The sequence below is a fragment of the Homarus americanus genome, unplaced genomic scaffold (assembly GCF_018991925.1).
Source record: "Homarus americanus isolate GMGI-L3 unplaced genomic scaffold, GMGI_Hamer_2.0 scaffold57980, whole genome shotgun sequence".
In the NCBI taxonomy this organism is placed as follows: Eukaryota; Metazoa; Arthropoda; class Malacostraca; order Decapoda; family Nephropidae; genus Homarus; species Homarus americanus.
This window is the reverse complement of record NW_024716703.1, coordinates 5,175,052-5,189,836: the sequence shown is the minus strand read 5'-3', so window position 1 is coordinate 5,189,836 and position 14,785 is coordinate 5,175,052. Positions and strand designations below refer to the sequence as shown.

At 42.5% G+C, this 14,785-nt stretch overlaps 1 protein-coding gene across 2 annotated transcripts in view; it reads right to left on the bottom strand.

Annotated features, from left to right (window-relative positions):
• LOC121858270 (cytochrome P450 4C1-like) overlaps positions 1-14,785 on the bottom strand; it is a 73,953-nt gene that overhangs the window by 8,239 nt on the left and 50,929 nt on the right. The window contains exons 3-8 of one of the 2 annotated variants that reach the window (XM_042354579.1): positions 8,261-8,396; positions 7,995-8,098; positions 7,419-7,509; positions 6,622-6,807; positions 6,194-6,263; positions 3,923-4,125 (exon numbers count right to left, since the gene is read on the bottom strand). In XM_042354579.1, the coding sequence (XP_042210513.1) occupies positions 3,923-4,125; positions 6,194-6,263; positions 6,622-6,807; positions 7,419-7,509; positions 7,995-8,098; positions 8,261-8,396 (790 nt within the window). The remainder of the gene's footprint in view (positions 1-3,922; positions 4,126-6,193; positions 6,264-6,621; positions 6,808-7,418; positions 7,510-7,994; positions 8,099-8,260; positions 8,397-14,785) is intronic. The other variant, XM_042354580.1, reaches the window with a different exon arrangement.

The following is a 14,785-nucleotide window of genomic DNA, read 5'->3' as shown; positions in this document are numbered from 1 at the left end:
TGACCTTTCTTCTGGGGTTAAATGAAAGTGTTTCACTATAGTTGCAATAAAATGACGCTTCTTCCAGAGGGCGGAGGAGGGTCCGATATCAGGGATAGTGCCCATCAGGTAATTCCAGGGATGCTTGACTTCGTGGGTGAATGCAGAAAACGCCGCATGCAGCTCAGTTTTAGCAATGTCTGACAAAGCTTGGATTTCCTTCACCCACTCATTTATCTTTCTCGCCGCGTACTCGGTCGTGAAGTATTTCGTGCCGATTACCACACGTAGATGTCTTTGGCCGTCCTTATTTATTTTGACCTCACTTCCATTGAACACCTCTACAGCCCGGCCAAGATATTCTGGCTTCAAAATGAGGAAGGACTTGCTGGTGTTTGGGTGGTACCCTACTTGTGGACCAGGTGATGTTACCAGGTCTCACCACTTTTTGATGTCCTCCGTTTTTCTTGCTCCACTAAAGTCATTAGCATATCCTACTTGCTTGACCTTGGTTCTTTCAAATTTTATTGTATGTTGGAGCATGGATAGGCTTAGTACATACATTATCATGGCAACAGGGTCCCCCTGCGTTGTTCCCTCAGTTGAATGTATGGTGGTATCACCTCTTTGGGCCTTGAATCTTGTTATATAGAGGTCTGGTTTGTTCCTATACTTTGCAAAGCTTAGACACTTGATCTTGATGTTACACAGTGTGGCCTTGCGGTTGATTATGTTGAATGTGTTGGAAGCGTCAACCAGGAGTACGGCATCACAATCGGTCTGCTCAAATATCTTTCTCATGACGTGAATTGCAGCATCACCCCCAGCCTGGTGGCCAGCACATACTTGCAGGTTCCTTTCAGTTGCTCTGACATCATTATCAACCAACTCCATAATTCATTTTCCGATGATCCGTCTCAGCACTTACCCCACCCCTATAGGCCTACATCCTGGGATTTTATCAAGGGGGAAGAGGTGGCGAGCCGTCAGAGCTTGAAAGTGATGGCAGCAAGAGGTTGCTAGCTTTCTGGCAAGGACGGCAGTGGCATTGCAGAGATCACTTGCTGCGCCATCAAACTTGTTGGTGCTGAGGATGACTCTCCAGCCTTCTGCATCCAGGCCTGAAGGGCCTGCCGCTCCCTGTTTCTTCAGTACTCTTTTCCACACCATCCCTCCTGATATTTTCTCGAACATGACAGAAATTGGGGGGTTATAGGCACCCTGAAATCTGATGCCTTCCTCTGCATTTGGATGAGGATGTTTTTCCTTCAGTTGCGTTAAGGTCTCTCTGTCTATTGGCAGCACACCATAGGAAGATTCCTCTGAGGGAAATATTACCACCGAAAACACTTTTCCCACAGGCATCGTGTTACCAAACATTCTGTCAACATCCCCAATGCCTTGCTTTCCGTCTCCTATGAATTTTAGTCTCTCCTACAGTTAAGTGTTCTTGACTTACGTAGGAGATCATCAAGGGCCCCTTTCTGCAACATTATCAATCATTTCTTCATTACTGCCACATTTTCTTTGCACTTTCTCCTTGTGCGTGTTCTCTGGCAGAATAGATGAGGTATTATTGCCAGTATAAGAAGAGCTAATGAAGCAAGAAAGCTATCGTAAGTGTAATTGTATATGAGTCGAGTCATCTCCCTGATCATTTCTTTGGTGGCCGCACACTTGGGTGATTCAAAGAGGTTAGCTAGCGACAACCTGACAACTTCTGAGAAGGCTTCTTTCACCCACTTCTCTGCATCTTCCTCCGACATGCCTTTCCAACATGTTTACTGTGTGTCATTCATCTCATGAACATCATTTTCCGACTGAGTGGGTTCATTGCTATGTCATCATCAGGTGATGGATCCCTGTCGAAGGGATTTTAACAGCTGGTCCCTTTCCTACAACCCACACAACGTGTTTTACTTCTCACACAAATACAGGTTGTGCACTTCTGGTTCCGGCCTGAGCAAAGACACACACAATTCCCAGCCATGATGTCGAGCTGGGAGGGAAGAGGAGAGAGCAGTGGGAGTAGTAGATGGTTGTGGTGCAGTTTACACATGTAAACATGACCCACCAACTGCACATCTGTAAACAACACCCACCAACTGTACACATGAAAACTCGACCCACCAACTGTACACATGAAAACAACACCCACCAACTGTACAAATGAAAACAACACCCACCAATTGTACACATGAAAACAACACCCACCAACTGTACACATGTAAACACCACCCACCAACTGTACACATGTAAACAACATCCACCAACTGTACACATGTAAACACCACCCACCAACTGTACACATGTAAACAACATCCACCAACTGTACACATGTAAACACCACCCACCAACTGTACACATGTAAACAACACCCACCAACTGTACACATGAAAACAACACCCACCAACTGTACATGTAAACACCACCACCAACTGTGTACACACATGTAAACACCACCCACCAACTGTACACATGTAAACAAATTCACCCACCAACTGTACACATGTAAACAACATCCAACTGTACACATGAAAAACAACACCCACCAACTGTACACATGTAACACCCACCAACTGCACACACACATGTAAACACCACCCACCCTAACTGTACACATGAAACAACATCCACCAACTGTACACATGAAACAACACACACCAACTGTACACATGTAAACACCACTCCACCAAATGTACACATAAAAAACACCCACCAACTGTACACATGAAACAACACACACACCAACTGTACACATAAAAACACCACCCACCAAAATGTACACATAAAAACACCCACCAACTGTACACATGTAAACACCACCCACCAAAATGTACACATAAAAACACCCACCAACTGTACACATGAAAAACAACACACACCAAATGTACACATAAAAAACACCCACCAACTGTACACATGAAAAAACACCCACCAACTGTGTACACATAAAACACCCACCAAATGTACACATAAAAAAACACCCACCAACTGTACATATGAAACAACACCCACCAACTGGGTGTACATGTAAACACCACCCACCAAATGTACACATAAAAAAACACCCACCAACTGGGTACACATGTAAACACCACCCACCAAATGTACACACATAAAAAACACCCACCAACTGTACACATGTAAACACCACCCACCAAAATGTACACATAAAAAACACCCAACTGTACACATGAAAATAACACCCACCAACTGTACACATGTAAATAACACCCACACACTGTACACATGTAAACAACACCGCCCAACTGTACACATGTAAACAACACCCACCAACTGTACACATGTTAGCAACACCAACCAACTGTACATCTATAAACAACACCCACCAACTGTACACATGTTAGCAACACCCACCAACTGTACACATGTAAATAACACCCACCAACTGTACACATGTACCAAACTGTACACACCCACCAAACTGTACACATACAATAAAACCAACTGTACACATGCACCCACCAACTGTACACATGTAAATAACACCCACCAACTGTACATGTACACATGTAAACAACACCCACCAACTCTACACATGTAAACAACACCCACCAACTGTACACATGTTAGCAACACCCACCAACTGTACACATGTAAATAACACCCACCAATTGTACATCTATAAACAACACCCACCAACTGTACACATGTTAGCAACACCAACCAACTGTACATCTATAAACAACACCAACCAACTGTACACATGTAAACAACACCCACCAACTGTACACATGTTAGCAACACCAACCAACTGTACATCTATAAACAACACCAACCAACTGTACACATGTTAGCAACACCCACCAACTGTACACATGTAAATAACACCCACCAACTGTACACATGTTAGCAACACCCACCAACTGTACACATGTAAATAACACCCACCAACTGTGCACATGTAAATAACACCCACCAGGTTTATCACATTCCTGCGGTTCATTCCTAGCCTCCTGTTGTTTGGCTCGTGCCCTCTTCCTCTCCGTGATAGCTCTTCTGGACATGTCGTGGAGGATGTCGATACAGGCGTCGTGCTCCTTAGTAGGTCCCAGAAGCCGGAACATGAAATTCAGGTGTAACCATGGCCGGTACTGACGTAACTTTATGATTTTTATCATCCTGTGTAAATAGCTGAGTTAGGTATTTCGGAACTTGGTACTTTTATTGGAGGAAAGACATACTGTATAATTGATTAAGCTGTTAATAAGAGAGGATATTTCAATTAGTGACCATGGGCAGTTAAAAGTTTATTGGATAACCTGAAGACTAGGCACCTGCTAATTTCACTTAATGATTATATATACATAATGGTTGTCCCTCGTGTAACGAGGAGTGAATTTGTTAATGGTGTAGAACCTTGGCCCAACACAACAACCACACCATGAGTTAAATAGTTGCATGACCCAGTGTCAAGGAATAGTCCGAGAAGACCGGACAGCTCGCCTACTGCACTGGCTAACCATTACCCCTGAACACGATCAGCAAATCAATTAACATCCAGGTTCCCAATTACTGCTAGGTAGACAGAGGCAAATAGCGTAAAGAAACTTGCCCATGGTTTCACCCTGCCGGAGGATCGAACCAGGGTACTCTAGTTTGCGAGGCGAGCATGCTGACCATTATACTACAGGTCGCCACTTTTTTTTTTTTTTTTGCTGGGATTAGCCCACCCGGGCACAGGTCATTGACCCACATCAGGGCATGGGGCAGAAAATGTAATACATAAGCCCCGGTTAGGTGCTTATGGCAGTAACCGGGTTAAATCGAAAAAAATGGCGGAAAATAGCAGGACGTTCTGAACGTCACTCAGGCCTAAGGGTAATAATAATAATAATAATAATAATAATAATAATAATGATGATAATAATAATAATAATAATAATAATAATAATAATAATAATAATAATAATAACAATAATAATAATAATAATAATAATAATAATAATAATAATGATAATAATAATAATAATAATAATAATAATAATAATAATAATAATAATAATAATAATAATAATAATAATAATAATAATAAAGAAATACAAAAATAAAATAAAAAGATCATAAGTGAGAAACAATATATGTATGTTGTGTTGTGTTGTTAATAGTAGGAGAAACAATTGAGACCCTGCAATTGTGTACAAATGGGGCAGAAAGTTAGATCAGCAACCTGGGAGTTGGTCACAATTTTCGTGATGCTATATGGCAGCAGGGTCTACCAATAGACAACACATTATGCTTCTAATATCTTCCCTGGCTTTAGTACCTCCCTGTTTGGCAGCTGCCTACTACCTACACTTGGTGATTAAACACCCTAATGCTACCTTGAAGTATCATGTAAAGTCAGTTCAGGTTACAGGTGAAGTAAAGTGGGGTGCTTAATCTTCAGGACTTCAATTTTATCTGTTACTGAATGTTAATTGAAGTACCAAGTACTCCTTTAACCACTTGGGTAAGGGATCACCTCTGAGCTGAATAAAATCTTCTCGCGTTAACCAAATAAAATTAAAAAAATGGCGTTTCCGTAGTGAAGGGGCTAACTATCAATGTTGAGAATTTGATTCCTTTCTTTTTTATCTGAAGAACACCTGTGTTAGAACTCTTGCAGTAAGTGTATTTAATGTTATCGAACTTATTGAAGATGATTTTTCAGGAGGAGTTAAACAATTATTTCTAAGCAAAATCTTTCAAATGTTCAAAACAACGCTGATATAAGTATTGATCTACTCTTAAATATTCCCTATTGGTTTATTTTTATAAACTGTGTGTTTGTCATTTCTACCATTTCTCAATTTGCTAAACGTTTAGTCTGTTCCTTTTCCAGTGTTAGATGTTTATAATGCAAGGAAGAATAAAAATGACAGAAAAGACACAGTGAGGAATGAAGATAGAGATGGAACACGACGGCCTAAGCTGTTCCATAACCTCCCAGTCCCGTGTATATTGGGAAGACTTGTTTCAAGAGTATTGTCGTAGATATTAATATTCTTGGGTTTTATATAAATGAAGAAAACATTGAAAATTTTAATTAATATTTTTTTTTTTTGGCCACTGACAGCGGCTAGTTTATTGTGCACCCAAGTTGAATTATACCATAAGAAGGACGAGAAGGTTCGTTTATACACCACAGTAAAGGAAGATATCACCCTCCTTGACTTTAACCAACACAAAACAATGAAAAGTTACTAACCTTTCAACAGCCTTCACATAGTCTGATTCACTGTTGTCTTGTGCGTTAATAATGTTCCCCATGACGGTCTCTGTGCAAAAGGGAGGTAAACATACTAAACATACAGTACATTACACCAAGAAATATAATAGCATTAACTTTAGGGATCTTGCTAAATTGGGATAACTTCTGTAAGTCTTTTCATATCTTCATAGAAATTTGTGTATACTGGTTATACCTCTGTAGTCGTATTAATTATCTAGAAATTTAAACTGGTTTGTATGTAAGGATGATCATGTAGATAATCTTAATACCAACCCCAAGATTAATGGTATTATTTTCCTAATTTTATTAATCTGACCTAACCTAACCTAACCTAACCTGCGGTGTCTAATCTTCATGTGAACCGATAAAAAGTATTAGAAGAAAAAACAATCCCGCTGCCTAACCCGAAATTATATCCAAACTACAGTGGGTGATGTAAGGATAGATGTCAAAAGGATGTCCATCGGCTTTCTGCTCCAACTTCCGGACCAACTTCTGGCTCTGGCTGTTGAAGACGTCAATAAAATCCTCCAGAATCTTAAAGTGGAAGGCCGGGGTCAACTGCTTCCTTCTGATATGCCAATGACTACCTACCATGGGGGGAGGAGGTGATGGTATTATTTATTATGTGAAAAAATAAAGATTAAAAACACAAATTTACTATCTTTCTTCTCTTAGGTGTTATTTATGTAGTGGGGGCAGCAACAAGTTGTGATGCTTATATTATTTTCGTCTGTTTTTATAATATTACATCAACAGTTCAAAAGTGAGTGAGTAAGTGAGTGTGTGTGTGTGTGTGTGTGTGTGTGTGTGTGTGTGTGTGTGTGTGTGTGTGTGTGTGTGTGTGTGTGTGTGTGTCCATAATTTAAACTAGTATGCATAAGGGAATGGGATAATTATGTAAATAATCGTAATACAAACCATAAATAAACTTAACCTAATTTAATGAAAGAAATTCCCGTAACTTAAAGTAATACTGTTTAAAAGAAAAAAAATATTATATGGCAAATACGTCAAGGTATAGCGTAACATAAATAATTTGATCAACAGAAGATTAAGCACCCCAGCTGATTTCACCAAATTATTAAACATGCTAATGCTAGGTTAGCGTTAGGGTGCTTAATCGTCAAGTGAAAAAGGTGAAGGTGCCTATGCTTCAGATGACTCAAATAACCATATGCAATAATACGAAACAGCTTACCAGAAGAACTTAAGAGACCGTTGCCAAGCCAGGGCTGCAAATGATCGTATGTAGCGTTCTTAGTCACGTGCTTCTGACTACTCAGTACTGCCTGCAACTCAAATAAACAGTAAATTATGTTTTGTTTGGTTCATCCTGGTCATAAAAATCACCTTATTTATTCAGTATTATGATATTAAACTGGCCATTGTAAATAGATTTGTACAAAGTGTTAATGTCCTAAAATAAGTCTTCAGCACGATTTACGTATCATACCTCTGTATAAATAATTACTTATCAATATTTGTAGTAGTAGTAATGCTAGCGTATACATATCCTTAAAAGCAACATTGTCTTCTCAGCCCGAGTTAAGAATACGGGGGGCTGTAGTATTAACATCCCCTCCTCTCTCCCCTCTTATCCAAACCACATGGCAGCTGATAGTTACTGGCGGGTGTACGATGTATGTCTAAACTCCACCCCCCCCCGCTGCCTTGCCTTAACTTCAACTTACCTGCTCCGTTATTCTTATCATAACAACTTTACCACAGTATCACTCACGTTAATCTAATTATTAGGATATTCACTCCTACTAACCTCCGCAGCTCTGGAACTGTTCAGTAAACAGTGGGCGCTCTGTCCCACCCAAATTCTGACCACTTCACCGTAGTCACTGAGCTTCATGAATGTAGGAATTACTTCTGTAACATATGACCAACAAAGAGAGAGAGAGAGAGAGAGAGAGAGAGAGAGAGAGAGAGAGAGAGTTGGTTAGTTTAGACTTGTAAATCAATATGTTGATGCTCGACGAATAAGAACACCAAAAATGACAGGTACACGAGGAAGCAGAAACTCGTACTCACCTGAAGGTTCAACGGCGAGTTGGAAAACGTTACCGATCAGTGGTCTACTTGGTGGCCCAGGGATCTGTTCCAACAGCCATACCTGTCCGACAACACCAGGTACACTGATCATATACACTTTGCTGAAACTCATAACCTGCAGAATTCAGATATGAATAAAGAACTATTGATAATAAAAGTTGCCCATTAAAAGGACAGACACTAGGTTGTCCCATACCATCTTATTTGGCATTGTACTTTAAGAAATGTGGACACTTACTAAAATCATAAACATACAGTTAGTATCCATTCGACCGCTGCGCCTCTATAAAATATGTAATATACACAGTCAGACTGACAGACAGACTCCCTCGTCTCCTTATCTGCCGCTATGGTTATCATAAAGGGAAAATATTCAGTAACTATAGCAGAACTTTGTTGTGAAACAAGACATTCACAAAAATGGGTAAACATAATAGTTTACAAGAGTGTGTGTGTGTGTGTGTGTGTGTGTGTGTGCAATAATAATAATAATAATAATAATAATAATAATAATAATAATAATAATAATAATAATAATAATAATAATAATAATAATAATAATAATAATAATAATAATAATAACAATAATAATAATCAACGGTTTATTGAAAGAGCATGACAGTCGGAAGGCTGAAAATATACAGTTACATAATTGGGGAATGGGTCTCTTCATTGACAAATATTATACAAGTAACATAAGTCATACATATATGATATATAATAACTAAGTGGAGAGAAGGTTACACAACATGGCATTTCAGCATAGTGACAGTCCAAAAAAGTAAGATTGAGATTGACTGGGAGTGAATGCACTGGTTGATTACGAGTTGTAATAACATTTACAATGGTTGGGACTGGGCTGTTCTTGTAGCGATCAGTACGTGCTCGTATGGGCGGGTTGCGGTTGTGGAGTCGAACAGCAATACGCGATCGAGCGATCTGTGTGTGTGTTAGTGGGAGGAGTGGGAGGTTGTGTGTTAGTGGGGGGTTTGTGTGTGTGTGTGTGTGTGTGTGTATGTGTGTGTGTGTGCCCTAGAGGGACGGTGCATAGGCCCACTGGCATGTGGACACGTCCTGGCTCCTACCAACCATTGCCTTGCTACCTTGCGGATTAACCTAGGGAGGTATAAGGCTACGGGAGTAAAGCCCAAACAAAAAATCTGCAGTGGAGCCCCGCATTTGGCAGATATGCTTACAGAGCTCCAACAAGACCCCCAACGGCGGTATAGGCAGAAGAGGTGACCACCATGGGAACCCAACGTCTACACCGGCGGACGAAGGCAATGCATGATACAGAGGCTACTAAGGCGAAACCCAACAAACTGGGATATTAGCAGTCCATTGCTACTCTCGCTCTCCTCAGTCGTTGCAACACTTGCACCATTAGATCAGAAAAAGGGAGAGCCAAATTGTGTGGTTGCAGCCTGCACTCCTGCCTCACCACATAAATCAACTCACGAGCAGCCATCATCCAGCTCATCATATCTCTCATCATCATCAAAACCCCTATACCCCCAAAAGTCCTATGGCGATGAACGAATGGCGACGCGGAGAGGCAGAGTTGACTACCAGGAGTCTCTAGTCACAACTCTGCACATGAGCGGCACAGATAAGATGTCGTTTATGCACTGGGATCAAGGCAGCAGTGCAATCCGGTCCCGTCTGTGCGACTGAGCAGCCCTATCGAGGAGCCACTCTGCGCACCCCACATGGGGATGGGACTAGAAAAGGTGCCCTAAACGTAGCCTGCCTAAAAAAATAACCTGACTAGACAACCGCACCCAGTAAGGTCATCCTTATGCGGTCGAAAACACAAATGAGCGTCCTTTTAGAAGAACTGTCCTTGTGGCAAAAGAGGTATAACAACGACATAGCGGTCAATAGTGAGTCCCGGTTCCCAGACGAGTGTCAACTCACAGAATGGGGGTCTGGTTATACCTTCTTCTGGAAGGTTAAGCCTGCTGTGGAGAGAAACCGCATTTATGGAATTGGATTTGTCATCCGCCAACGCATCCTACACAAGCCAAATAAAATGCCTATTGGGATCAACGAGCACCTTATGACGCTCTGGATGCAGAGGATGACATCAATGAGGCCTTTTACTCCGACCTCGACAGAGTGCTAACCTCTATCCCAGAGAAGATAAGGTTGTGCTCCTTGGTGACTTCAATGCCAGAGTTGGCAGAGATGCTGAGATTTGGCAGGGAACCATAGGGAGAAATGGAATAGACAAGTGTAATCCCAAAGGCCTACTCCTCCTTAGCAAGTGTGCTGCACACAACCTCACTATCACCAATACCTTGTTTAGGCAGGCCGACAAGTTCAAGGGTTCGTGGCAACACCCACGATCCACAACACTGGCATCTCATTGACTACATCATTGTCAGAGGAAGAGATCGCCAAGATGTCCTCATCACCCACTGCGACACTGAACATTGGCTCGCCAGAGCAAAACTTCACGTCGCCCCAAAACAGCGAAGGCAGCAAGCCTCCAGAAGAGGTTTTAAATATATGCGTCTGGAGGATCCAGCGGCATCACATGCTTGCAGAGAGCAGGTCGAACGTGGGCTGAAAAACAACCCGACAACGAACAGCCCAAATCCCAGTACCAAATGGGATATTCTCAACACTGTCATGACAAAAACCTGCAGAGAGACCCTCGGCCAAATCGAAAGAATGCACCAGGACTTGTTTGATGAAAATGACCCAGCAATCAATGTACACGTCAATGATAAAACTGCTGCTTTAACTGACTAGCAAAGCAACCCTTAGTCTCGGAACAAAGCTGATACCCTCCGCAAGAAGAAAGCTGCGGCCCAAAGGTAATTTCGAAATTTAAAGAACGACTGGTTTAAAAATGAACCATGTGAAGCACAAAAATTGCAGATCAGCACAAGATGCGCGAATTTTTCAACTCCACCAAAACATTTTATGGGCCAATCACTCGTGGCGCAGCCCCCCTCCGCTCATCCAATGGTAACTCTACAATTAAAGGCAATGAAGGCCTCCTTCACCGCTGGAAAGTGCACTACCATTCGCTGCTTAACCGAAACACTAATGTGGATGTCCTGCCTACCCAGCAGGTCCCTCAGTATCCAGAGCTGACCCACCTGAGCTATCCTCCATCCCTGGATGAGGTAGCTACTGCTATTAAACAGAAGAAAAATAACAAAGCCTCAGGGCCTGATGGAATCCCAGCCGAGGTGTATAAAGCAGGAGAACCTCTGCTTACCAGCCTTTTCCACTCTCTCATGGAGAATATATGAGGAAAGGTGGAAATCCTCAAAGCTCTTAAAGACGCCTCCATCGTCAATATTTATAAGAACAAGGGAGACAGGTCAGACTGTGGTAACTAGTAGGTAGTAGGTAGTAGGCAGCTACCAAACAGGGAGGTACTACCGCCTGGGAAGATATTGGAAGCATAATGTGCTGTCTAATGGTAGACCCTGCTGCTATATGGCATCACGAAAACTGTGACCAAGTCCCAGGTTGTTGATCTATCTTTCTGCCTCATTTACACACAATTGCAGGGTCTCAACTGTCTCTCTTACTATTGACAACACCACAAATAAAACCGTACTCATTCTTGATCTGTTTCATTCATTCCATTTTATTCTCCTATGTCAGTTGATATTAATACTGAAGCGGGGCCTTCTCGGATGGGTCCCACTGGTCGGGAAGGTTGTGGACCCCAGGGCCGACCTGATCATCATCAAGCTACTGGGGCCTCAGCTGACGCCACCGCGGTTGCTGGAGGATCGGCTTTTTTCACATTTCATTTTGCCAACATTCGCGGACTGAGATCCAATTTTTCTTCTGTGGAGCACCATCTATCAACCTCTAACTACTCTCCGAACTTCAACTGACCAAAGCAGCTTCACCCAAACCTTTTCAAGTCTCTAACTACAACCTTTATACCTACTTCCGTTCTAAGGGAGGTGTATGCGCCTACTGCAACACACGTACACCTATAGCCCGACTCACCGATCTTGAATCTCCCCTTTATGATGTCATCTGGCTCAAAATATCTCTACCTACTGTGACTATTTTTCTTTGTTTCCTATACTGTTCTCCCAACTCTACCAACTATTTCGAACTCTTTGACTATCTCACTTCTTGCCATGAGTCGTTGCTATCCACACACCCCAACACCGAGATCCTCTACCTAGGGGATTTCAATGTACATCACAGAGAGTGCCTTGGCTCTGCAAGGGATGACCCAGGTGGAGCTGAGGCACTCTCTTTTTCCTTACTTAATGATTTGGAACAAATAATCAAACGCCCTACAGGCGTTCCAGATCGACACGATCAACTTGCTAACATTCTTGATCTTTGTTTTACCTCTAACCCCTCACACTATTCATTCTCAATTTCTGCCCCCTTAGGGTCTTATGATCACAACCTTATTTCTATTAAATCAAAGTGGGCACGACCACCTCCCCCACCCCCCTCTAAACGTCAACTATGGCACTATCGGAGGGCAAGCTGGCAATCCTTGCGAGAATTCTTCACCGACTTTCCTTGGGATGAATATTGCTTTTCCACTCGGGATGCCTCGGTATGTGCTGACAGCATTGCGGGGGTTATACAGGGCGGTATGAGCGCATTTATCCCATCTTCTACCAAAACTTTCACATTACAATCATGGTTTGATCGCTCCTGCTCTCTTGCTTGCAGGGTGAGAGATAGGGCATATCGAGCTATGAAACTATCTCCTTCTCCTATTACCCACACCTCTTTCATTACTTCTTGGAATCGTTGAAAGGCTATTCTTCGTAGGGCCAAGCGGAATTTTATTAAAAGAAAGACCGCTGTCCTGACTAATTCTTCCTCTAGTAAATCCTTCTGGTCCTTAACTAAAAACATCTGTAACAACTTCTGCACGCCTTCTTTTCCTACCCTCTTCCGTCCCAATAACTCTATAGCCAACTCTCCTCCTGACAAAGACAACCTCTTTGGCACCTTATTCTCCTCTAATTCCCCCTTAGACGATTCCCACTCTATCCCTCCTACCTCTGCACCTCCTACTGAACCTATGCTCTTTCCTATAATCTCCACTCGCAGGGTTGCCGGTGTGTTATCCAAGTTGGATGTGAGTAAGGCGCATGGACCGGACGGAATACCCCCTCGTGTTCTGAGGGAGTGTGCTGAAGCCCTGGCCCCTGTGCTTGCTCGCCTCTTTCGCCTTTGCCTCAAAACCCAAACTTTTCCTTCTTCTTGGAAGCATGCCTTGGTTTAGCCCATCCCGAAGAAGGGTGACCATTCTAATCCCTCTAACTATCGCCCCATTGCCATAACTTCATCCCTCTCTAAGATTTTCGAAACTATCTTGAACTCCCATTTTCTCCGTCACCTTGAACGCCTTTCTCTTTTGTCGGATCACCAGTATGGCTTTCGCCAGGCGAGATCTACTGGTGATCTGCTCTCCTATTGCACCCATCTTTGTTCATCCTCTCTTAGGGATTATGGGGAAACTTTTGTCGTGGCCCTCGACATCTCCAAAGCATTTGACAGGGTATGGCACAAGTCTTTGCTATCTAAACTTCCCTCTTTTGGTTTCTCTCCCCCACTTTGTTTTCTCATCTCTAGCTTCCTTGAGAACCTATCCATGGCAGTTGTTGTCGAGGGATCGATTTCTCGCTCTTTCTCTGTCAGTAGTGGCGTCCCACAGGGTTCTGTTCTTTCACCAACTCTCTTCCTTCTTTTTATCAATGATTTACTTCACACTACAACTAATTCTATCCATTCTTACGCTGATGATTCTACTCTTCACTCTTCCTCACATTTTCCCCTTCCTCCTAGATCTGTTTCTAGAACTGATATCATTACTTCCATCAACGCGGATCTGTGCAGCATCTCTGAATGGGGAGGTACAAACTTGGTTAAGTTCAATAGTAACAAAACTCAATATTTACCAATTACACTTTGTAAATTAGACGATCTCCCACCAATTACATTTCAGGACGCTATCATCCTCCCAAATTCTGAAATAAATATGTTAGGCTTCACCATTTCCTCCAATATGTCCTGGAAATCACACATCCTTAGTAAAACTAAAGCTGCCTTCCGAAAGTTGGGAATGCTGTACAGATGCCGCAGCTACTTCACTCCTGAGAAGTTGCTCCAAGTATATAAGGGATTCATTCGTCCTAACTTGGAGTACTACTCTCACATCTGGGGTGGCTCTTCTGTCCAACTATTAAATAGGGTGAAATCAAAGGCATTTCGTCTTATTAACTCTCCTCCTTTAGTCGACAATCACTCTTCCCTTTCTCTTCGCCGCAATGTTGCTTCACTCTCTCTCTTTTACAGGTACTTTAACGGGCAATGTTCGGTGGATTTGGCATCCTGTGTACCGCCGGCAAGGCCGTGGGTTCGTAACACACGTCTTGCCCGCGGTGCCCACCGTTTCTCTGTGGATGTCTGTCACACAAGAAAAACCCGTTATAGTACCTCCTTCTTTCCTCACACAGCCAAACTGTGGAATGCTCTGCCTTCTTCTGT